General features: G+C 41.6%; 1 protein-coding gene across 1 annotated transcript in view; it reads left to right on the top strand.

Moving 5' to 3' along the window:
• LOC124547093 (cytochrome P450 6k1-like) overlaps nt 1-25877 on the top strand; it is a 165896-nt gene that overhangs the window by 77006 nt on the left and 63013 nt on the right. The window contains exon 3 of the mRNA XM_047125084.1: nt 662-797. Coding sequence (XP_046981040.1) covers nt 662-797 — 136 coding nt within the window. The remainder of the gene's footprint in view (nt 1-661; nt 798-25877) is intronic.

Genomic DNA, 25877 nt, shown 5'->3' with positions numbered 1-25877 from the left:
AATTCTCGGAACACGTATTTAAACTTCTGTAGTATACACTAGTTTATTATCTTCATATATACTACATACAGGCGTGAACATGAGCCTTGACAAGATAGGACTGAACATTTACAACATGATTAAACTTTCTGTGACGTCATTGTTGTAGAAACATTACAAATTCTTATTTTTTCAGTTTTTAGAAGCACGACGCAACAACTCGGTTTCAGGATCTTCTGTTGCTCTTTGGCTGTCGACCCGCGACGTATAGTGGCCAGCAATTTTCCCTCTGGTCCCGGCAGTGAAGATGCTGTCTGCGTTCGTTGCGCCGCCCTCTCCGTAAATGAAACATGAAAATAAATACAAAACTTTAGATAATTCACAAACATTACAAATATTACAAAATACATAAACAAAACACTAAATTAAACTTATATTCACCTGCAAACTGGGCTGACACTGGTGAATGGGTGACGCTTCAATTTCGCGTCCCACTACAGTATCTGTGTCGCTTTGAAGTGTGGTGCAAGTTACTTCACCTACCACAATGATGTGTAACTTACTCTTCGGAGACGTCTGTAACGTAGGCAGAATCGACGCTTAGTTTCTGAAGAACTGGGAAATTTTCCGTGACGTAGTGTATTTAGCTGTGGACAGCCCCTGAGAGACACGCTGCCCGCAGGCCCGCCGTGCTGATCCGGTCGCCGGAGCTGCTGCGCTCTGTGCTGGTGAAGGACTTTGCCACCTTTGCCGACCGCTACAACACCAGCGATGAGCAGTCCGACCCCCTGGGCACCAGGAACCTCTTCGTCATCAAGGTAGGCGAGCGGCGGCACCAGCCTGCGCTCTCAGCTATAGTATCTGCACGCGTGCGCGAAGCACACAGCGTTACTGAAAATGATGGATCAAACTGAATTAATTTTTATTTCATGAAATACACATTGCATATGAGTCATCCACATACCATATTTTATAGCTCTAAGACGCTACGGACTACAAAATACACCTTAACTTTTAAGCAATTTTTTAAAAAATAACATTTTTACAATTTTTATCATTAGATTGCAAAACCAGACTAAAAGAAATCCTTAGTTTATCAAACCGAACTGACCTTTAAAAGGCGGCCGGTTCTAAGCGCTTCCGTTTGGAACCGCGTGGCCGCTACGGTCGCAGGTTCGAATCCTGCCTCGGGCATGGATGTGTGTGATGTCCTTAGGTTAGTTAGGTTTAAGTAGTTCTAAGCTCTAGGGGACTGATGACCTCAGAAGTTAAGTCCCATAGTGCTCAGAACCATTTGAACCATTTTTTGACCTTTAAAATCCCTGGAAATCGTCATCTGAACTTTCTTCTTCGTCTTCGTCGTCATTGTTGTCCTCTTCATTTATAAGATGGGCTTCTCTGTCATCGACAGCGTTACTTCTTGGAAGATTTAACAATAATTTTTTCTCTCATTCTAGACTGCCACTGTTTTATTCACTGACAAACGTGTTTGATTGTAAGTCTTTTAAAGATCCCTTGGACGTGAATTCATGTTGGATATCATCCAGCATCCATTTGTCCCATTCCTCTCTCATATCCATGTGAAATGGTTTATTTATCGAGAAAGCAAGAGCTTGCAATTGGGAATTAAGTCTTTTCGAAATAAAAGCAAACTTTGTATTTCTCTGTCTCAGTTGCTCTTTCACAGAATTTTTCAAATGACTACTAAACTGCTCTATTAGAAGAAAAGAAATCTTCTTCAATAAAGCACCTTTTTGTCTCTCCCACGCTCTGTTAATCCATAACTCCATACCAGCCTCGTCCATCCACCCCTTGTCATGTACGTACCGGGTGATATTTCAGAAAGTTTTGGCATTATTTTGCTCTCGATAATGATAATTGTGTTAAGTTTAGTACCGTCAGCACGACATGAAAGGACAACAGTTTACTGAATTTTTTAGCACCTTTCATGGCAATGGTTCTGTTACTCGGCACATCAAATGTCAGAGGAGTTTCGTCCATTACGCTGTTTGGTTTAGTTCCACATTGGTTTTCTGCCGATGTTGAATAACAAAGCGATGGAAAATTACTATTTTCTCTTCATACTGTCTTGGCATTTTTTATATATTATCGTTTTGGTTCGCATGCTAAATCCATGACGCTTCGTTGAACTGTAGCATCAAGCAACTCAAACCTTAAAGTCTGTTAAGTTCCACTTATGAGCGTGTGTCTGAATCATTTTTGTATTATTACCAATGCCGTTTTGACGATGTCCTTGAATCCACTTCAATACGTCGTCTTCCAGTTTTGGCCATTTTGCATTCGGTCTTATATTTGCAGGTTTTGTCTTCCTCATTTTTTTCAGGTCTTCTTCACTTGCCCGCCAATCGCGAATGGATTTTTTTGTTGGTGGAGGGCCGAAATGCCGCTCAGCTACTCTGTTTCTATGTTCTACAGCATATGCTATTCCTTTCAGTTTATAGCCTTCATCATACGAATACCTTTTATCTTTTTCCATTACGAAACTAGCTACTAACAAAAATATTACACTGTTATCTGACAAAAGTGAAAGCGGCAGCCGAATTCATTCCACACGTGTGTTACTGAATTCACTGCAGCTGTGACCGGATTCTCCAGATCGCTCACAGTCGTCGGTAGAGGTGGGGCGTAATCTGCTTCTTTTTATAAATCCCCACAAGAAGAACTCACATGCAGTCAGATTACATCTCAGCAGCCAGAACGTAAGATCAAGGGCTTCTTCTCCCAGGCAACCTGTCCATCTAAAAGAAAAGATTTACACAAAAATGCTCCGACATAAAGGTGCCGATAGGGTGGAACTGCATCCTGTTGAAAAATGAAGTCTCGTGAGTCCTGGCGAGTTCAGGAAAAAGGCATTGTTACAACGCTCAGGCGCGCTGTTCCACTAACGAGATTCCCTCTGCAAATAAGAATCTCGCATGAAATATTTTTGTGATAAGGAAAAAAACAGGTTGCATTGTTGTATGGGGATTTTGTAGGTCCCAGATGCGAACTTTGTCTACTGACTTTTCCAAAAGATGAAACGCCACTTCGCCGTTAGAAATTAAGTGCGGAGAAACGTTCCAGTGTCCATCTTTCTTACCATGTCATCACAAAATTCGATACGGTTTTCTTTGTCCTTTTCATCATGAACTGCACCAATAATAAGTAGTAGGACTTACACTGTAAACGGGGTCTCACAACGCGCCTTACAGTTGGTTCAGGCACTCCTAGTTCTCTAATAGTTTTATTGGTCAACTTACTTGGACTACACACAAAGCTTCCTTCAATCTGTCTCACGTCCTCATCCGACACACGCAGTCGACTCGTTCTTCGTGCTTTGCAGATACATCCAGTACGCTGAAACTGCTGAAACCAAAGACTTATGCTTACCCTAGTTGGTGGTTCAAAGCTGAATCGGGGCCGAAATGTCCTCCACTCACTTCTTCCGAACTCAATGACGCAGAAAACCTTACGCTGCCGTACTATAACTGACGTTCACTGGGTCTGCTAGAGTAGTAAAATGTCTGTACCTGTCACCGCAACAAATATAAAGCTCCTTTAATGTTATTCAGTTAACTTTGCAGCTATCGGACACGAGTATGGAAGCTTTACAGAGAGAATGCCCTTAGTTACTAAATAATCCTGACCATCTGCCTAACACCAATATGTGTCTCTTGTACTTTTCAAATGTTGAGTTCTTTAGTTATGAAATGGAAAATGCCTCACTGAAATAATAACGCTAAAAATCTGTATACACTTCCATTTATTATCCCTTTGGCAAGTAACGCACTCATTAACAATGTTTACGTGTATCCACTCTTCTACTAACAGTTAAGGTCATCTCCCATTCATGCTGAAACAACCATGGGTACGTTGCACTTCCACATTAATTTAACAGGTAATCATTGATCACGGTAGCCTTTTTCAATTATGTACTAACAGCAATCTGTCCCGCCGTGGAAGTTACAGCGTAACAACACGATGCTGTCTCCTTCAAAAATTTTATAAATATTTCCGCGCGCGTTTCCGTGAATAAACTGAACCACTAAAATACTTTTACCCCAAATCGCCTTTCTAACAAATTTTTCAGTCAATTTATCCGCAGCAAAGACTCTCTGCACACTCCCTCAGCGGGTGACCAATAGCGCTTGGGCACTGTTGACAAGCAGGAAGACAATCCCCCGCCAGAGAAAGGCGCACTCAGCTTCGAAAGTTCCAGAAGCCAGCGATGAGTAAGGAGTACGACAGCGTAACGTCATAACATCACGAATAAGAAGAGCGTTCAATAACTAGTGAAACTAATTTTTTCTCACCCAACCTCGGTTGAAAAAATGCGCAATTTGTTGTGGATCATCATGGAATAGTCCCGCTTCAGCCCCTGTAGTTCCACGAAGTTCCAACACGTGGCGGTGCTATGCGTGACCGTCAAAATGGTGTCCGTAACGGAGGTGTGTTCCAAGCAGAGAGCTGTCATTGAGTTTCTTTTGGCGGAAAGATAGGCATCGCAGATATTCTTGGGCGCCTGCAGAATATCTACTAAGACCTGGCAGTGAACAAAAGAACGGTGAGTCGTTAGGCGTGACGTCTGTCATCGTCGCAATAAGGCTGAGCAAACCTGTCCGATCTCCCGCGTGACGGCCAGCCAGGCACAGATGTGACACAAGGTTGTAAGGTGCGGACACTCATTCGAGGTGACCGACGGATCACAATCACACATCTCGCTGTTGACACACTCGTCCACCAGTTGTGGTACTCAAAGGTGTGTGCCCGCTGGTTTCCTCGCCGCCTAACATAAAAAGCAACAAAGCCGTCTGTGGGGGAACTCCTTGCGCGTTACGATTCTGATCTTCATAATTTTTTCCAACATCGTCACAGGCGATCAAACGTGTCTGGAAGTCTGAAGGAGTTATTCTATTTAATGTCCTGCCTCATGGTCCAATGGTCAACTGTGAAGTGTCCTGTGCTACCCCCAGGAAATCGAAGAAATGACTTCATAGTGTTCATCGCCACAAAAATGCAAACGAACTACTCCTTTTCATGACAACGAGAGGCCTCACACAATTCTGCACACTCGGGAGAAACTCACAAAACTTCGACGTGTTGTTCTGCCTCATCCACCCTGCAGTCCGGGTGTAACACCTTCCGACTTCCATCTGTTTGGCCCAATGAAGGATGCACTCCACGGGAAGCAGTAAGTTGTTGATGGTGAGGTTATTGATGCAGCAAGACGTTGGCTCTGACGTCAACTAGTACAGTACTACCATGTGGGAATATAGGCCCTCCCTGCAAGGTATTGTAAGGCCGTCGCATTGAACGGAGATTATGTTGAAGAATAGGAGTTTGTAGCCAAAGAGTAGGCAATAATATGGTGTTCTGGAGTCCTGATTAAAACAAATCAGCTTTGAGAAAAACATGTGTTGCATTACTTATTGAACCCACACGTACTAGCACTCCTTAGAGAAAGAGCACTTTAGTGGTTGTTGACGCAACTATCCTCTTCTTTTTATCAAATGAATGTTAAATTGTGTGTTCTTTTTTATTTTTTTTTATTTTTTAATAACGCTGCACAACAAAGAAAATGGATTTCCTTGTGTTGTGCTTTAGATTGCCTCTTACCAACTGCAGCTTGCTGCTCGCATCTTTGCTGATTCGCTGTCTTTGGCATCAGTAGCCTCCCATCCTGGCACCATAGGGGCCGCCGTGGCATTCGACCATTCATCAAGGGTGTGAGCTGGGATTACGAAGAGAAGAAAAACTCCTAATCTTAACTCTACTCCTTTTGACATTTTATGACAGCTGTGGCCGCAAAATGGTAGGACACTGGACTCGTATTTGGGAGGACGGATGTCCAGATTTAGACTTACCGTGATTTTCTTAAATTGCTTAAGGAAAATGCTGGGAAATGCCTTAGAAAGGCCTTGGCCGAATTCGGTCGCCAATCTAAGCTTGTGCTCCATCTCTAATGACTTCGCCATCAACTGTATCATAAATCGTAATCTTCCTGTAGGGGAAGTTCTGGTATACAAGATGGATACCAAACGTCATGGTCACATTCCTGATGTCAGCTTAGAGTAGGTAGCGTGACTGATGTGGAAAACGAATGAACAGTGGTGCACTAGAATTTCACCTTATGATATAACTTCTCTGCCAACGTGTGTGCAGATAACAGTATTATACACTGTAGACAGAAAGAGATTTCACTGTTTTTAACAAACTGGCACAGTATTCGGGAGGATAGAGGCTCTAATCTATATGTGGCCATGCCGATTTCAGTGTCTCGTGGTCTCACTAAATTACTACAGGCAAATGCAAAGATAGCTCCGATTTTAAGGCCACAACCAACTACTTATAAGACCATATCTGTGAGTATGTAAATTTCTGCATATTTCGATAACCTTCTTGTTCGTAATCTGTTATGTGTTATCTTTTATTGCTTTTCCGGCTGTGGTCTCGTTGAGGATCATCTCTTTTTATCATCCAGCAATAGTCCGCTATAAAGATGACGTTGCATCTTTCTTAATATCTTCTTACCATTTCTTTGATGTCTTGGTGGAATCTTTCGCCCTGCTCTTCACTTACATCAGCAAGGTTTGCAGGGAAGTGGTCAAAATGTTACAGCCCAGCTTTTTAAAGTTGTCGAGTATGTCTGCGACGATTGTCTCGTAGTTTGGATCTCTTTTGTTTCCTAGGAAAACGGTAACAACTAATTTAAATATGTCCATGCTGCCTTTTCTTTTCTTTCCATTTTACCCACAAATTTGGGATCTGTCATTAGTTTCCTAATGTCTGGTCCGACAAAGATTCCTTCCTTTAGCTTTGCCTCAGATAAACAAAGAAACTGTCCACAAAGATATCTGAAACACTCCCCTTCTTTTGGTAATGCCTTAACAAATTGTTTCATCAGCCCCAATTTATTGTGAAGTGGTGCAAGTAACACCATTTTGGGATCCAAAAGGCTTTTCCTCTCAACATTTTTAACCCCTACCTGTAAAGTTTTTCTCAAGGGCCAAGTTTTTTTTATGTAGTGTTGCTTTGTGTCTCTACTGTCTCATTCACATGAAAGCAAGGGAACTTTGTATAGCCACTTTGGTGACCAAGCAGCATTGAAATCACTATTAAATCACCACATAGTGTCCATTTGTGGTCTGAATAGCAGAGTTTGATTAAAACCAGTTCAAGGTTTTCGTAACATTCTTTTAAGTGAACCAAGCGTCCAACTGATATAGAAGCATACTTATTGCCATTTTGTAGAAGTACTGCTTTAACACTTCAAGAAACAATAAAGTCTCCACTCATCAGGAGCATATTCTACTTTGAAACGTACCATTATTCCAGGAATATCACTGCAAAACATCAGGTCACCTTCTCGAGAGAAGAAAGATACGAACTCCTTTTCCCTCGATCGATACACAGAAAAGGATGTACCCGGAGCGGCAACATACGTTTATCTTTCAATCTAGATCCTAAAACCAGTGCCGATTCTTTAGAAAGGTATAGGTCTCTAACTAAACCGTTCAGTTCAGATTGTGAGAATGGAATAGGATCGGTCGTGCCAGGATCGTAGCAATCTCTATCTTCTTCACTATCACCTTGCTGAGCCAATGACTCATGATCATCTATATCATACAAAGAATCTGGGGGAGAGGGTATTGGTACTTCAGGTGCATGAGGAACAGGGCGAATGGCTGATTGAATGTTAGGGTAAGAAATATCCTTTGTGTCTTTCAGATTGAAACCTCGTCCGTTGTAAGAACAAAAATAGCAGTCATCACTATGATTTTTGGGCTCCCTCCAAACATTGGTATTGCAAAACGTAATGACTGCTTTCTACGTTGAAACCATTGCCTCAGTTCTTCAATACACACTGAACAAACTTTGTGTTGGGCCTAAGGCTTATCTTGATCGCCTAACTTTATACCAAAATGTTGTTGTTGTTGTGGTCTTCAGTCCAGAGACTGGTTTGATGCAGCTCTCCACGCTACTTTATCCTGTGCAAGCTTCTTCATCTCCCAGTACCTACTGCAATCTACATCCTTCTGTATCTGTTTAGTGTATTCATCTCTTGGTCTCCATCTACGATTTTTACCCTCCACGCTGCCCTCCAATGCTAAATTTGTGATCCCTTGATGCCTCAGAACATGTCCTACCAACCGGTCCCTTCTTCTTGTCAAGTTGTGCCACAAAATCCACTTCTCCCCAATTCTATTCAACACCTCCTCATTAGTTATGTGATCTACCCATCTAATCTTCAGCATTCTTCTGTAGCACCACATGTGAAAAGCTTCTATTCTCTTCTTGTCCAAACTATTTATCGTCCATGTTTCACTTCCATACATGGCTACACTCCATAAAAATACTTTCAGAAACGACTTCCTGACACTTAGATCTATACTCGATGTTAACAAATTTCTCTTCTTCAGAAACGCTTTCCTTGCCATTGCCAGTCTACATTTTATATCTTCTCAACTTCGACCATCATGAGTTATTTTGCTCCCAAAATAGCAAAACTCATCTACTACTTTAAGTGTCTCATTCCCTAATCTAATTCCCTCAGCATCACCCGACTTAATTCGACTACATGCCACTATCCTCGTTTTGCTTTTGTTGATGTTCATCTTATATCCTCCTTTCAAGACACTGTCCATTCCGTTCAACTGCTCTTCCAAGTCCTTTGCTGTCTCTGACAGAATTACAATGTCATCGGCGAAACTCAAACTTTTTATTTCTTCTCCATTGATTTTAATACCTACTCCGAACTTTTCTTTTGTTTCCTTTACTGCTTGCTGAATATACAGATTGAATAACATCGGGGAGAGGCTACAACCCTGTCTCACACCCTTCCCAACCACTGCTTCCCTTTCATGTCCCTCGACTCTTATAACTGCCATCTGGTTTCTGTACAAATTGTAAATAGCCTTTCGCTCCCTGTATTTTACCCCTGCCACCTTCAGAATTTGAAAGAGAGTATTCCAGTCAACATTGTCAAAAACTTTCTCTAAGTCTACAAATGCTAGAAACGTTGGTTTGCCTTTCCTTAATCTATTCTCTAAGATAAGTCGTAGGGTCAGTATTGCCTCACATGTTCCAACATTTCTACGCAATCCAAACTGATCTTCCCCGAGGTCGGCTTCTACCAGTTTTTCCATTCGTCTGTAAAGAATTCGTGTTAGTATTTTGCAGCTGTGACTTATTAAACTGATAGTTCGGAAATTTTCACATCTGTCAACACCTGCTTTCTTTGGGATTGGAATTATTATATTCTTCTTGAAGTCTGAGGGTATTTAGCCTGACTCATACATCTTCCACACCAGACGGTAGAGTTTTGCCAGGACCGGCTCTCCCAAGGCCGTCAGTAGTTCTAATGGAATGTTGTCTACTCTCGAAGCCTTGTATACCAAAATAGGCGAAATATACTTTTTCAACAAAATCGAAAATGTTTCTTTGTTGTTTTTAACGGTATAGTTACCACAAATGTAGCAGAAGCAATCTGGCGAGTTTATACATCCTCTGGTAGCCATTGTCCATTGTCCATAAAACAACTTCACAACACAAGGGAACAGTCAGTACTTTAAAGCACTAGTAACAACAACACGTGAACAGAGTGAAGAAGTACTGTGAACGGAAATACAGTAGCAGAAGCTCACTGCTTGGTGATGGCGGGGGAAGGGGCAGCGCGACAGACAGGCACTGACATGAAAATACTGCTGGTTTCTCCTAATTATTCTTTATTTTACGTATATCTGCAGTGCTGAAATATCGAAAAAAGCTAAAACTAGACAAGCAGTTTGTGAAATAACTGCATGTGATGAAATTTTTTAACTATTTTTCCCGAAATCAGCGTTGAAAACACTATAAAAATCACTTAATAAATTTGAAATAACTTTTATGTCGCACATGTTACTACGAACTGTGACCTCTCTGACAGGAAATCACAAATCCAGTCACATAACTCAGACGATATTCCATAAGCACACAATTTCACTAAAAACCTCTAGTGTGGTACAGTGTCAAAAGCCTTCCGGAAATCCAGAAATACCGACTCGATCTGAAATCCCTTGTCAATAGCACTCAACAATTCATGTGAATAAAGAGCTAGTTGTGTTTCACAGGAACGATGTTTTCTAAACCCATGTTGACTGTATGTCAATAGACAGTTTTCTTCGAGATAATTCGTAAAGTTTTAACACAATATATGTTGCAAAATCCTGCTCCATATCAACGTTAAGGATATGGGCCTCTAATTTAGTGGATTACTCCTACTACCTTTCCTGAATATTGGTGTGACCTGTGCTACTTTCCCGTCTTTTGGTACGGATCTTTCGTCGAGCGAACGGTTGTATATGATTGTTAAGTATGGAGCTAATGCATCAGCGTACTCCGAAAGGAACCTAATTGGTTTACAGTCTGGACCAGAAGACTTGCTTTTATTAAGTGATATAAGTTGCTTCACTACTCTGAGGATATTTACTTCTACGTTACTCATGTTGGCAGCTGTTCTCGATTCGAATTTTGGAATATATACTTTGTCTTCTTTTGTGAAGGCATTTCGAAAGGCTATGTTTAGTAACCCTGCTTTGGTAGCACTGCCTTCGATAGTATCTCCATTACTATCGCGCAGAGAAGGCATTGATTGTTTCTTGCCGCTAACATACTTCACATACGTCCAGAATCTCTTTGGATTTCCTGCCAGGTTTCGAGACAAAGTTTCGCTGTGGAAACTGTTATAAGCATCTCGCATTGAAGTCCGCGCTAAATTTCGAGCTTCTGTAAAAGATCGCCAATCTTGGGAATTTTACGTCTGTTTAAAGTTGGGATGTTTGTTTCGTTGTTCAAAAATGGTTCAAATGGCTCTGAGCATTATGGGACTTAACATCTGAGGTCATCAGTCCCCTAGAACTAAGAACTACTTAAACCTAACTAACCTAAGGACATCACACACATCCATGCCCGAGGCAGTGTTCGAATCTGCGACCGTAGCGGTCGTGCGGTTTCAGACTGACGCGCCTAGAACTGCTCGGCCACACCGGCCGGCTGTTTCGTTGTTTCTGCAACAGTGTTCTAACCCGTTTTGTTTACCAAGGAGGATCAGCTCCGTCGTTTGTTAATTTAATTGGTATAAATCTCTCAATTGATGACGTGTGGCCGGGCAATATTGTGTGGAGTGACGAGGCACATTTTACACTAGAGGGTGCAGTGAATACCCACAACTGCCAAATTTGGGGTATTGTTAAATCGGGTGTTGTGCACGGAGATCCATCCATTGCACTCGCCGTATGTGACTGTATGCCGTGGATTCACAAGCACCTTTTTTCTCGGCTCGTTCTTCTTTGTAGGGAACACACTTGAGGGCCCGTCAGGTGTAACGTGACGTCTGCACGTTATCAATGTCTTCTTGTACAGCATGTGATTCCCGCTTTGGAAGAGCGCAACAGTGTGGAAACGGCTGTTTCCATGCAACATGGGGCAACTCCTCACGTCGCTAGCGCAGTGAAAGAACTGTTAAACGCGACCTTCCACTAAAGTGTTATTTCCATAGGTTTTCCAGATGCAAAATCATCTGATGTGATTACATATGACTTTTGACTCTGGGGGTGTCTAAAAGAACACGTTTACCAGGGACACGTTCATTCTCTAACCGATCTGAAGGCCAGTATACAGGAACACGCTACTCAGATTCCATCGGGACAACTGCGAGAAACTGTTGATCACGTCGTTTTACGGATGCAGTCCCTCGTCGAGGTCTCCGGTGACCATATTCAACAAATTGTGTTAGCGGCGGTTAATATCAAGTTCAAAATTATGCCTCTCTGATTTGTTTGAAATTTTCTGCATGCGCCCCGTTCTAATCCCTTACATATGAAAAGATTTCTATTCATCTTTCTTGCATCAGCAGCGATAGACTTGCACCTGGTGCCCAAAATTGGAACTAAGACTTTTCTAGCGTCTATCGGTTCCGCATTATTGCATTAGAATATCTACCAATTTTGGCTGGCATACGATGATTACATCTACACTGGACCTCTGTGAATAGCTGCGCTTCAATTACAATCAGTCGATACTTGCTACTGCCATTACTACAACAGCCACTATGCTAGCAGTAGTAATAGAGTGAGTTTTGTCAGTGTGCAGGAGCACTAGCCACAGAAGACAGTTGCTGGCCCTGGCTGTGCTTCGGTCATTATCTGTGCGAACCAGCTACTTGATAAAAACACTTCAACAAGGCGACCGGCCGTGCGAGAACCACCGTATCTTACATCGCAGATATTCGTCACGTTCTATTTACAGTGTTCCTTTTTATACAGAAAAGTTAATCGTGCAGAAAAACTGACCATTTCTTCCAGCAGAGCAGTTTAGTATCAAGTTTGTTTCCTCTTAAATCCTTCCTCGAGAATGAAATTTGACAACTATCGACTATAGCCCGACACGGGTTTTAGATATTGCTGTTATTGTTGATGTGATCTTCGGTCCGAAGACTGGTTTGATGCACCTCTCCATGCTTCACTGTCCTGTGCAAGCCTCTTCATCTCCGAGTAACTACTGCAGCCTACGTCTTTCTGAATCTGCTTACTCTATTTATCGCTTGGTCTCCCTCTACAATTTTTACCATCCACATTCTCTCCAGTACTAAACTGGTGATCCCTTGATGTCTCAGAATATGTCTTACCAAACGACCACTTCATCTAATCAGGATGTACCACAAATTTCTCTTCTCATCAATTCTATTCAGTAGGTCTTCATTAGTTATCTCATCTATCCATCTAATATTCAACATTTTTCTGTAGCGCCACATTTCGAAAGCCTCTATTCTCTTCTTGTCTAAACCATTTATCGTCCACGTTTCACTTCCATACATGGCTATACTCCATACAAACACTTTCAGAAAAGACTTCCTGACACTTAAATCTATACTCGATGTTAACAAATTTCTCTTATTCAGAAACGCTTTTCTTGCCATTGCCGGTCCACATGTTATATCCTCTACTTCCGTCAACACCAGTTAGTTTGCTCCTCAAATACCAAAACTCATCTACTACTTTAAGTGTCTCGTTTCCTAATCCAATTCCCTCACCATCACCTGATTTAATTACACTACATTCCATTATCCTCGTTTTGCTTTTTTGATGTTCATCTTATACCCTCATTTCAAGTCCTTGTCCATTCCGTTCAACTGCTCATCGAAGTCCTTTGCTGTCTCTGAGGGAATTACAATGTCATCGAGAAACCTCAAAGTTTTTATTTCTTCTCCCTGTTCCTACTCCAAATTTTTCTTTTGTTTCCTTTTCTGATCGCTCAGTGTACAGATTGAATAGCATTGGCGATAGGCTACAACACTGTCTGACTCCCTTCTCAACCACTGCTCGCCTTTCATGCCTCTCGATTCTTATAACTGCCGTCCGGTTTTCGGTCAAGTTGTAAATAGCCTTGCTTTCCCTGTATTTCACTCCTGCTACCCTCAGAATTACAAAGAGAGTATTCCAGTCAACATTGTTGAGTCTCCAAATGTTATAAACGTAGGTTTGCCTTTCCTTAACCATCTTCTATGAGAAGTCGTAGCGTCAGTATTGCCTTGCATGTTCCTACATTTCCCCAGAATCCAATTTTCTGTGCCTTATGCACTGGAAACTCGAAGGTCCGTCTCGTTATTTGAGCCCTACTAAGCAATCCACAGCAGTGAGGGCTTATACGAGTTGTTGTATAACGACTTTAATTCAATACACAGTATATATTTTATGCTGGAGCCGGTTTCGGTTATGTGCGCATAGTGACGTATAAGTAGTGATAGGGACAAAGGAATGGAAACTATTTATTCAGTCGGTTGTTAGAAAACGGTCGATACATTCGGTTGTGGTTTTTCGTTTTGGTTGAATTATTCATTCATTCATTCTGTTGCATGAAACCAGTCCTTGGGAGCAACCGAATGATGAACGGAAACATTCGATCATTTGCCATTGTTCAATCACCTTCTACGAGGGCTATTCGGCAAGTAAGGAACGATAGGTCGCGAAATGGAAACCACAGTGAAAATCAAAACTGTTTTATTTGCAACAATTAGCTACAACTTCCAGCTACTTATCTCCATAGTCACCGATACGCCTTAGACGTTTGTCACAGCGTTGTACCAACTTTCCAATACCCTCGTTATAGAAGGCAGCCGCCAGTGAATTCCACCAATTCTCTACGCTGGCCTATATCTCATTGTCTGTGCCAAAATGGTGTCTTCATAGCCAGCGGCTCATCTGAGCAGAGATGAAACTCAGAGGGAGACAATTACGGGCTGTATTGTGGGTAATCAAACGTTTTCAATTGAAAACGATGCAGGAGCATCTTCATTGCCCGTGCAGAATGCGGCTGATAATTTTCTTGAAGAAGAAAACGCACGACACTTATGTAATGTTGGCTGCATAGCTTCAGGCGAAATTTCTCACCAGGCCCACGTACTTGGCGGGAGACACTATTGTGCTAGGTATCTTCGTGTGCTCCCTGTGTGCTCAGAGCTAAAAAGAACGACGTAACGCGATCGGCGGGCATACTAGAGACACGGCCCAACACATGTGTGCAAAACTTCATCGGACTTTCATTGTGGTTTCCATTTCGCGACCGATCGTTCCTGACTTTCCGAATAACCCTCATATTTACTGTATGCCTTTTTATATAGAAGAGTTATTCATGCACAAAATCTGACCATTTCTTCCAGCAGACTACACAATATCGTTGACTAAACTCTGTTATCTCCTGTAGCCACTGTTATTGCCGCTCCGATATTTGCTTTTTGTAGAATGCCAATATGTAGCTTTCAGTTCAGTTTTTCGTCCATATTTTAAACAGACGTTTTATTGATAGTGTACTTTGTGTCTGGATCAGAATGCCGAAAAGCTCAGTGAAGTGGGAATGGAGGAAATCACATGACTGGCTAAAAAGCGAACCTGAAGATAAATTCAGTGCGATGTACAATATCTGCAACGATGAGTCATATTACGAAACTACATTACTTTTTAAAAAATTTCAACGAAAATAAACGAATGATGGCAATGTTTTTTCACAGAAAAATACTTCCGACAAGTGACAATGATTAAGTGACCAAATAATTAAGAAAATTGTATCTCTTGTGCTTTCTGTTCACGTCACCTTGTAACCTCCCCCTCACTTATCGACCTTAATGACAATGAAAAATTAAACCGCGTGTACCTAATGGAAATTTGGGAAAAGCAATCGTCACCGAAGTTAATCTGTCGGTAAAGAGGGAGGAAAGGGTTACATCTAAATGAAAGGAAAAATGCAAATGAAACTGGTGGAAATTAATTTTGAAAAGGAGTAAAGTTAATGAAGAAAGTAAATGTGCGGCCGTTACGTTAACAATTAACTAACGGGAATTAGATATTTGAGATTTGGGGGAAATTACGGTCGCCAGTCCTAAGGACAATTACTATAGTAACTGAAAAAGAAAGGTAATTACACATATCATTGGCACTAGAAGCATGGCAACTGAAGGTTGACACGTGTAGTGTGAAAACTGAAAGTTTGTCAGAAGTAATAAATTTCGCTACACTCTGACTTAATTTAGCAAAAGAATTAATAAAACTGGAAAATCGAAAGGTAATTTAGTGACTGAAGTTAATAGTGAGCTTTCTTTCTGAAGCACATCGACATTCAGTAAAGTAAGGTTAGTCTTGGACTACCTCAACAATCATTTCAAAAGCTACTTGAATCTACGCAATTTAGAAATAAGAGAATTAACTTTGAACTTGAATTAAATGATTCTGAACAATTAATAATAGTAAAATTTAGTACATACCAAGCTGAGCTGCAGTCACAGGTAACTAAAATACGGTAACAAAACTCGCACTCTTAATTTGTGCTTGTGCAATCTAAATATTGTAGCCAGCTGAACTTTGAAATTAAAGCAGTGAAATCGAATGATGCTGGCGTTTGAATTTCAACGACCTTCGGGCTCATTTCGGAAAAGGAAGGGACCCTGCTTGGCAATGCAATTGGGACAATGAGCAACAAAGGTTCATGCTAAGTTGCTGTAATTTTGCGAGGCAAATGAAACAATTTGAAAAGCTGAGGTCTGCCATACAGTTCTGAAACTTTACGTGCTTTTAGTCTTCCTTGTGGGTTGATTGAAGGTTTGAAGCCGTCGATCGAGGAGGTGGCGACAGTCACTCATTGTCGGCCGTCGCTGTTGCAGAAGCTGGATGTTGGCGCGCCTTCTTCTCGACACGGTCACCACGCGAAACGGGCTCTTGATGTGCGCCAGCTAATGCTTCCCGTCCGCGACACCATGTCAGAAACTATCATCGCGAGTCGAGCGCAATTACATGCTGCCAAACCCCGAAAGCGCGGCAACTCGCGGGAGCATCACACAACACACCTGCTCCACTCGCTACTCCAGCCAGACTCTCTCTGCCCGCGCTCCACGCGGCAGAGTTAACACTACCAAAGATCCTACACACTTTGATTCTTCACACGACCCATCGATGTAATCGTTCGATAGCAGTTTTCCCTAGGCAAGACCCAGCGTAAAAATACAAATAATATTTACGAAACAAACCAATTATACATCGACATGAGTGCATAAATATATATATACAAACAGTAAAACAATTACAATATATAAAGAGACAGAAATGTCATATCTTGAGGTAACAAAACAAGGAAAAAAAATAATAGTACAATAGATGGAAATAGGAGGATATGCATTTCCGGCGTTACACGTGCCCCACATTGTCTGAGGATGTTCGTGTAACGTAAACAGACTCAGAAAATGTCCCAAAAAAGAAACAGCGGAAATGCATATGCTCAAAACATCAACAAAATTTAGCATTCGTCTAATTAATCATAAATCAATTTTTAGACCATAATAATTGAGTGGAGACACTCCTAATCTTATTCCACTCTGTCATCTTGCACAAAATAAAACAGGTTGACAACATATTAAAATTCATAGAAGATATAGAAAATGGTTTAGCTATTCCAAAATCGTCAAAATCCGTAACACTATCATGAAATGGAATACTATTTACAAAATTAATCAGAGTACATGGTCATAAAAACAGGTAGATCAAAATACGCAAATTAATTATTAATTACATAGAATACACATTTTATATAACCTTTTCGTAATTAACACGTTTGCCATGAGAGTCCACTTAATGCTAAACAAGAAAATAATATTCAGTAGATCGAAAAAAGCATAAGTATTGACAGCAGAATTCTTTCACATCATCTGTCCGGGAAGAAAAACAATTCCGCCTTCCGTACTCGCAAGTACAAAGAATGCCGACAGCGGCACAAGAGCCGACAGCGGCACCGCCTCGCCAGTATTGTTGCGCCCGCCTGTGCGGCACGCTTGATCTCACTCGCCTGTGTAACGGCATTTCCAGAACGTCTGTTTCACTGAATTCTTTCGGAAAAACTCACTCCCGAGTAATCTCAAGGAGTCCATTAACAATATCACAGTGGATAACTCGACACTGTCCATCATCACACGCATGTACTAGCCTGAAACTTAAAACAGCGTCTAAGTACATCGGCAATGACTAGTAAAACACATATTCGTGGAATCTTACAGCTAGTTACAAAATCATATTTACATTGCTTAATCTACTGTGACTCAGCTGAAAACTTAAATTAGCAGCTTGGATTTTTAAATTGATTAATATTCAGTAACTCTTAAATCATTTAATCAACATAAATTTCTTATTAATCACAACTTCTTTAATGACCTCTAGGTCAGGCAAAAGCATCGCCACATGGCACATCCTTAAATCTTACACTCTATATCTACATACTGTACAAATTACCCTATGTGTGGTACTAATCAATCCTTGGTTGGTACAATTTCAGGTCTACAATGTTCCGTATACCTAATAGCTTTCCAGAGCTTGGATACTCTAAGCAATAAGCATTTGTGTGAGGTATACCAATGACTTTATATGGTCCATTATAAACAAACTTAAATTTAGAGATTTCATTGTCTATCTCGCTCGATTTCTCATGAGCTTTTACAAGCAAACTTAGCAAAACGCACTTTAGCGTCATGACGACGTATGCGAGCATCGGCTTTTAGCTTCATTACTTCCCGCAAACGATCCTTCTTCACACCAATACTAATGTTAATCCGTGGAGGGAATTTGATTATCTCTTCCAATTCACTTTCCACACTTTTGTCAATGCCGAAATTCCTCATGTTACGGCAGTTTAAACTCATTCCTACGTCAATGTCATCCGGCCAGTTAACAATGTGTATAGGCTGGTATTGCCTATGCACACCGTCCCCTGCCTCGTCAAAACCAACTACCATTGTTTTATCTAGTGACACACATGTCAAAGTTTTGCTTTCGCAGTTAATCACTGCACGGTACTTTAATAGCCAATCTAACCCGATAATTACTTCCGTAGTTAAGTCTGGCACGACGACAAACTCTTGTTCAAATCGTGCCCCACATATCTCGAAGTTGACAAAAATCTGTTTTGTGACCGGTTTACTGGCCTTCCCAGTAGCACCGATAATTTTCACTCCTGTTACTGGCATAACTACGATGCCAGGTCTGTCTTTCAGTAACTCAAATATTTTCCCAGATACAGCACTCAATTCTGCACCGGTGTCAATCAACACGTTAAGTTGTAGGTCGTGCATATTAACAGACACTACTATCTGTCTACACTTGTCCTCGACGGTTTCTTTATTTTCCCACAGTAAATCCTCGTCTATATCCAGGTCATTCCAGAAAAAACCATCCGGCTTTGATCCTAAATCCGGTTTATCTGGCGGCTTTTTCAGCCTCTGTTCACATACAGTTTTAATTTCAGCACGTCTGTCCTGAGGCTTAGTCTGTAGCTTCGCTTCCAATACCGAAACCTTTTCCTGTAACTCGTCAACTAGTGAGTGTTGCATTGCTATCAATTCACTAATTGTCACCTTCGTTGATTCCTCTTTAGTCAGATTGATCTCATCTGCCAATCTACCTGGAGAAATGTGCCCAGTAGTATCTGCAATTACTTCCTCTAGATCTGCGCAACCCACACTGTTATCGTCTGACTGTATAATGTCAGCTCTAACCTCATGCACGCTGTAATCTATGTGCTTTTCTACCAATCGTGTCTGGCTATCACTAAAATTTTCGTAATCTTTCTCCTTAATACTCTCGCAACGTTTAAACTGGAGGTTTGCGTCGGATGGGTCGGCTACTTCTACCACAATAACTTTCGGTAAAGTCTGCCGGTTAGGGCCAGAACTCTCCGTTACTACTTCAACATCCAACTCTTGCGGCACGAAACACGACGAATCTTGCTCGTGCTCCCCATTAACATCAACTATTTCTGGTAAAGTCTGCCGGTTAGGGCCAGAACTTTCCATCACTTCACAAATACTATCTTCCTGTGGGACGAGACGCGGCAAATTCTGCCCGCGCTCTCCATAAATGCTTCTCCCGTACAGGCCCCTATAATCTCTTAGTTCGTCGTATAAGCGACCGAACTGCCTTAACCAGACCTCATCCCTCTCTGCATCCCCTCGCTCAATGACGGACGTGTTATCCGACATCTGATCTTCTCTCAACAATTGCGAATCATTCTTAAACTCAATCTCCAGTTCCGCTGTGGGTATTACAGCTGCCCCTTTATAATCGATTTCCGGAACACTACTTAAATTGTTCTCACTGACAGTGAATGTATTTTCTACTGCCGTGTATACAGTTGATCTACTACTTGTGGGCGCACTCCTTTCTCCTAACACTGGCACACTCTCCCGCCGTTGATTATTCCACACGGAATTTTCATAACGACGACACCTGGGTTTTCTCCTGTTATTGGGCCGCCAAAATTTCTCCACGCCTGGTCGGCCCCTCACCGGCGCGGCTAATGGTTTCCCTGCCTCGTCCCAGCAGATACGGTCCCCGGATGCTGCTGAGGCGGCTGATCACACCCTCTGGCGTTATTACTATTCTGTGAAGCCCGTATCACGTTAGTATGATACTGGTTTCCGTCATTCCTGTTATTATTTGCATTGTACCGATTGTTATTACGATCCGAACCATTATTGTTATTGCTGCCATGGTTGCGGTATGCATTATTCCCATGGTTATCGTTGTTGTGGTTGTTGTGGTTCCCGTTGTTGTTACCACGGCCTCTACCACTGTCGCGATTATTGCGCCAATTGTCCTCGTCCTCAACTCTTTGCAGGAAATCATTGATTGACTTGTAATTGCTTCCTACGTAGCGTTTTGTATCATCTGGAAGCTTCATGTAGAGTTCCCAGACTATTTCGGATTCCGTGCGGCGATCACGCAAATAATCCAACTTGCGGATCCAGCCCTCACAAAACTCCTTCATCGAACCGCGCGAATTCGCATCGAAAGGCCTCGATACGACAAATTCGCGCCAGACACTTTGCTGTTTTTGCTCTGACCAGTATTCAGCCAGAAACAAATTTTTAAACTCGTCAAAAGTCAGGTTCGTAATGTTGAGGTTTAAGCCCCACGCTTGGCATCACCAGCCAACACATCAATAATCGCATTAATTTTTCTCTCATCAGTCCATGATCTGGGTAAAACTCTTTCACAATTCTTAATGAAATCCGTCGCGTGTATACCGCCTTTTTTCAAGGGGTCGAACCGCTCCTCTTTCGTCAACAATTCCGAACTATGTGCATAGATTGGCACATAGCTCTGTTTTTCGTCAAGTTTCTTTCTAATTCCGACACTCTCGTAATTACTTGGCAAGTGGTTGTCGCAAGCGTTTCTACTTCCCTTTTTTTCTCTTCGCAGGTATTAGCCTGCTTCGTCACTTTGGTATCTACTTCGGATACTAAAGCCTTTAAAGTTTCCACCTTCTTTTGATCCTCTTTTTTCACTAATTGAATTTGTTCCGTCACCTTATTCTCGATGATCGGAGCAACTGATTCTCCTACACTTTTCTCGATTCTGCTAATTTCAGAATTAAAACGAGTATTTATGCTCGCAATTTCCGCCTGAACGCCTATCATTTCCTGTTTAAGATTACCGATTTCGGTATTAATTACAACAATATCTTCTTTGATTTTATCAACTTTTGTGTTAACAACTCCAACATTGTTTATAACAACGTTAATAGCTTTGTTCTGATTGTCTAGCATCCGTTCAAATTTTTCAGACTGAGCTTCTTGCTTGGCAGCCTGATCTTCTTGCTTGACCGATTGACTCTCGATTTCGTTAATCAAAACATTCAATAAATCAGTTAAATTCCCGGAAACTACCGGTTTTACTTCCGCAGCGGCTTCCTCTTTAATTTTCCCCCCGTATTCGCCATCAAGGGATTCAGATTTGATTTTCGCTTCCGATTCCGAAACATTTTCTAAAGTTTGGAGCTCCATTTCTGCTCTTTGTTGCGTTTCGGCGGTCGCGTCTTTCATGCTAGCCGCCTGCCCCTGAACAATGGGTACCGCGGTGCGCGTTTCCCACTGTTCGACCGATTGTTCCGTATCCAAGTCTACCAAATTTTGGCAATTGTTGCCTTCACTCATTTTAATAATCTTCAATATAAATGCCAAATCTCAAATATAATTAGGATTACTCCCACTACTTATTCTCGCTGACGTATCGACTATTTCGTAACCAGTACTTTGTTACGAGATTTGTACAATGCAAAATTCGTGTCCAGAACAACCTCAAATTTGAAGATTGTCCTGTCACCAGGTCGCCACGTGTAACCTCCCCCTCACTTATCGACCTTAATGACAATGAAAAATTGAACCGCGTGTACCTAATGGAAATTTGGGAAAAGCAATCGTCACCGAAGTTAATCTGTCGGTAAAGAGGGAGGAAAGGGTTACATCTAAATGAAAGGAAAAATGCAAATGAAACTGGAGGAAATTAATTTTGAATAGGGGTAAAGTTAATGAAGAAAGTAAATGTGCGGTCGTTACGTTAACAATTAACTAGCGGGAATTAGATATTTGAGATTTGGGGGAAATTACGGTCGCCAGTCCTAAGGACAATTACTATAGTAACTGAAAAAGAAAGGTAATTACACATATAATTAGCACTAGAAGCGTGGCAACTGAAGGTTGACACGTGTAGTGTGAAAACTGAAAGTTTGTCAGAAGTAATAAATTTCGCTACACTCTGACTTAATTTAGCAAAAGAATTAATAAAACTGGAAAATCGAAAGGTAATTTAGTGACTGAAGTTAATAGTGAGCTTTCTTTCTGAAGCACATCGACATTCAGTAAAATAAGGTTAGTCTTGGACTACCTCAACAATCATTTCAAAAGCTACTTGAATCTACGCAATTTAGAAATAAGAGAATTAACTTTGAACTTGAATTAAATGATTCTGAACAATTAACAATAGTAAAATTTAGTACATACCAAGCTGAGCTGCAGTCACAGGTAACTAAAATACGGTAACAAAACTCGCACTCTTAATTTGTGCTTGTGCAATCTAAATATTGTAGCCAGCTGAACTTTGAAATTAAAGCAGTGAAATCGAATGATGCTGGCGTTTGAATTTCAACGACCTTCGGGCTCATTTCGGAAAAGGAAGGGACCCTGCTTGGCAATGCAATTGGGACAATGAGCAACAAAGGTTCATGCTAAGTTGCTGTAATTTTGCGAGGCAAATGGAACAATTTGAAAAGCTGAGGTCTGCCATACAGTTCTGAAACTTTACGTGCTTTTAGTCTTCCTTGTGGGTTGATTGAAGGTTTGAAGCCGTCGATCGAGGAGGTGGCGACAGTCACTGATTGTCGGCCGTCGCTGTTGCAGAAGCTGGATGTTGGCGCGCCTTCTTCTCGACACGGTCACCACGCGAAACGGGCTCTTGATGTGCGCCAGCTAATGCTTCCCGTCCGCGACACCATGTCAGAAACTATCATCGCGAGTCGAGCGCAATTATGGCTGCCAAATCCCGAAAGCGCGGCAACTCGCGGGAGCATCACACAACACACCTGCTCCACTCGCTACTCCAGCCAGACTCTCTCTGCCCGCGCTCCACGCGGCAGAGTTAACACTACCAAAGATCCTACACACTTTGATTCTTCACACGACCCATCGATGTAATCGTTCGATAGCAGTTTTCCCTAGGCAAGACCCAGCGTAAAAATACAAATAATATTTACGAAACAAACCAATTATACATCGACATGAGTGCATAAATATATATATATACAAACAGTAAAACAATTACAATATATAAAGAGACAGAAATGTCATATATTGAGGTAACAAAACAAGGAAAAAAAATAATAGTACAATAGATGGAAATAGGAGGATATGCATTTCCGGCGTTACAACCTCAATATTTACCGAAATAGAAACATCGGTGATGGGAGCAAGCTAGCGGGAAGAAAAAGAGACAGAGCTTAAGCAAATTTAAATCAAAAGGTAATTGTTTACTTATTTAAATATAAATTTATAATGCAGTACCAGTTATAAATCTTTTAAAACCAATCAAAATTCCATATTTAATGCCACAAGTATAAAAATTTTGTCTTTAAGTGAATAAAAACATTAATTTTGAAAATACTTCATTTTTAAGAGTGTACGTTTTGATCACGTTGAAATAAGATACAATATTTGTCTCCAACCGAAAGACGTGAAGAACTACGTAAGTAAAATCACCTAAACCCGGAGAGCGAGATAAAACGTTCATAGTGCTGGCGTGGGCCGGTGAAAACATCTGGTTGTTTCATTCGACTGAAAAAACTGACTGAACAACAAAAACGCTCGACAGGCCACTCGGTTGTTGAAAGCAATCTGATGTCCCATCACCAAGTATCAGGTACATCGTCACAACTGGCTCAAAAATAACGTACTAGATAAAAGTAACTCAACGCTGCTCAAAACATCAATGTGGAAAAAGATCCAAACGAGCATGCGAGAAAAAGAAATTGTTGCCAAACTCGGCAATAAATCTGTTCTTTAGTGACGGGAGTAAGAAGACATAGTCCACAGTGAAGACTATTTTCCATTTAAGTGTGTCTTCTTTGCGTGTTGTATCGCAAGTGTGAACAAAATGTAATATGTTTAGAACCCTGGTTAGTTTCAAGAAACTGACACCTCTGATTTTAACAGAATAAATAAAGGTACGCAAACAAAAGTGTATAGAGCCATGGCAATTCCTGTTTTATTATATGAGGCACAAAGTTGGACGCTGAGAAAAAAAGATTTACGGCAACCAGAAGCATCTGAATTGAAACCTCTAAGGTCTGTAAAAGGTGTACTAGGGAAGACAAAATTAGAAACGAAGTAATAAGGAACGAATTAGGAATCCAACCAATAACGCAAAAGGCAATCCAATACAAAGAAAAATGGAGAGAACACAAAGCCCTCCTAAACTATCAACTGATTATAAACCACAGAATAAGATAAGTGTGGGAAGATCGAGGAAGGTGTGGCGAGACCGGAACAGGCGCTAGGCCTAACCCTGCGGTGTCAGAAGAAGAAGAAGAATTTTCATAAAAAGGTGAATTAGTCATTAAGAGTAACAGTAAACAAACTTTGCAACGAAGTATCCTTCATTTTTTGTAACTAGCTCAGGTGGCATCTAGTACGTTCCCAATTCACATGGTGCACTATTTAGTCGCCGAATGTAATCTCTTCTCCTGATTCATATATTTTACCCTGCTTCTTCAAAATTCGCTTCATATATTCATCTGAGCACTAACTCTCCCTTATTCAGTCCTGCTCAGCACGACTCTTTCCCTTTTCTTTTTCTAACAAAAACAGTTAATCTTATTAATACACTACTGGCCATTAAAATTGCTACACCAAGAAGAAATGCAGATGATAAACAGGTATTCATTGGACAAATATATTATACTAGAACTGACATGTGATTACATTTTCGCGCAATTTGGGTGCATAGATCCTGAGAAATCAGGACCCACAACAACCACCTCTGGCCGTAATAACGACCTTGATACGCCTGGGCATTGATTCAAGCAGAGCTTGGATGGCGTGTACAGGTACAGCTGTCCATGCAGCTTCGACGCGATACCACAGTTCATTAGTGTCTGGCGTATTGTGACGAGCCAGTTGCTCGGCCACCATTGACCAGACGTTTTCAATTGATGAGAGATCTGGAGAATGTGCAGGCCAGGGCAGCAATCGAACATTTTCTGTATCCAGAAAGGCTCGTACAGGACCTAAAACATGCGGTCGTGCATTATCCTGCTCAAATGTAGGGTTTCGCAGGGATCGAATGAAGGGTAGAGCCACGGGTCGTAACACATCTGAAATGTGACGTCCACTGTTCCAAGTGCAGTAAATGCGAACAAGATGTGACCAAGACGTGTAACCAATGCCACCCCATACCATCACGCCGGGTGATACGCCAGTATGGCTATGACGAATACACGCTTCCAATGTGCGTTCACCGCTATGTCGCCAAACACGGATGCGACCATCATGATGCTGTAAACAGAACCTGGATTCATCCGAAAAAATGACGTTTTGCCATTCGTGCTCCCACGTTCGTCGTTGAGTACACCATCGCAGGCGCTCCTGTCTGTTATGCAGCGTCAAAGGTACCCGTAGCCATGGTCGCCGTGCTGATAGTCCATGCTGCTGCAAACGTCGTCGAACTGTTCGTGCAGATGGTTGTTGTCTTGCAAACGTCGCCATCTGTTGACTCGGGGATCGAGGCGTGGCTGCACGATCCGTTACCGCCATGCGGATAAGACGCTAGTGATACGTGACCATTGGGATCCAGCACGGCGTCCGTATTTCCCTCCTGAACGCACCGATTCCATATTCTGCTAACAGTCATTGGATCTCCAGCTACGCGAGCAGCAATGTCGCGATACGATAAACCGCAATCGCGATAGGCTACAGTCCGACCTTTATCTAAGTCGGAAACGTGATGGTACGCATTTCTCCTCCTTACACAAGGCATCATAACAACGTTTCACCAGGCAAC

This window comes from Schistocerca americana, chromosome 1 (assembly GCF_021461395.2).
Source record: "Schistocerca americana isolate TAMUIC-IGC-003095 chromosome 1, iqSchAmer2.1, whole genome shotgun sequence".
Taxonomy (NCBI): Eukaryota; Metazoa; Arthropoda; class Insecta; order Orthoptera; family Acrididae; genus Schistocerca; species Schistocerca americana.
This window is presented reverse-complemented; position numbering and strand designations above follow the sequence as displayed.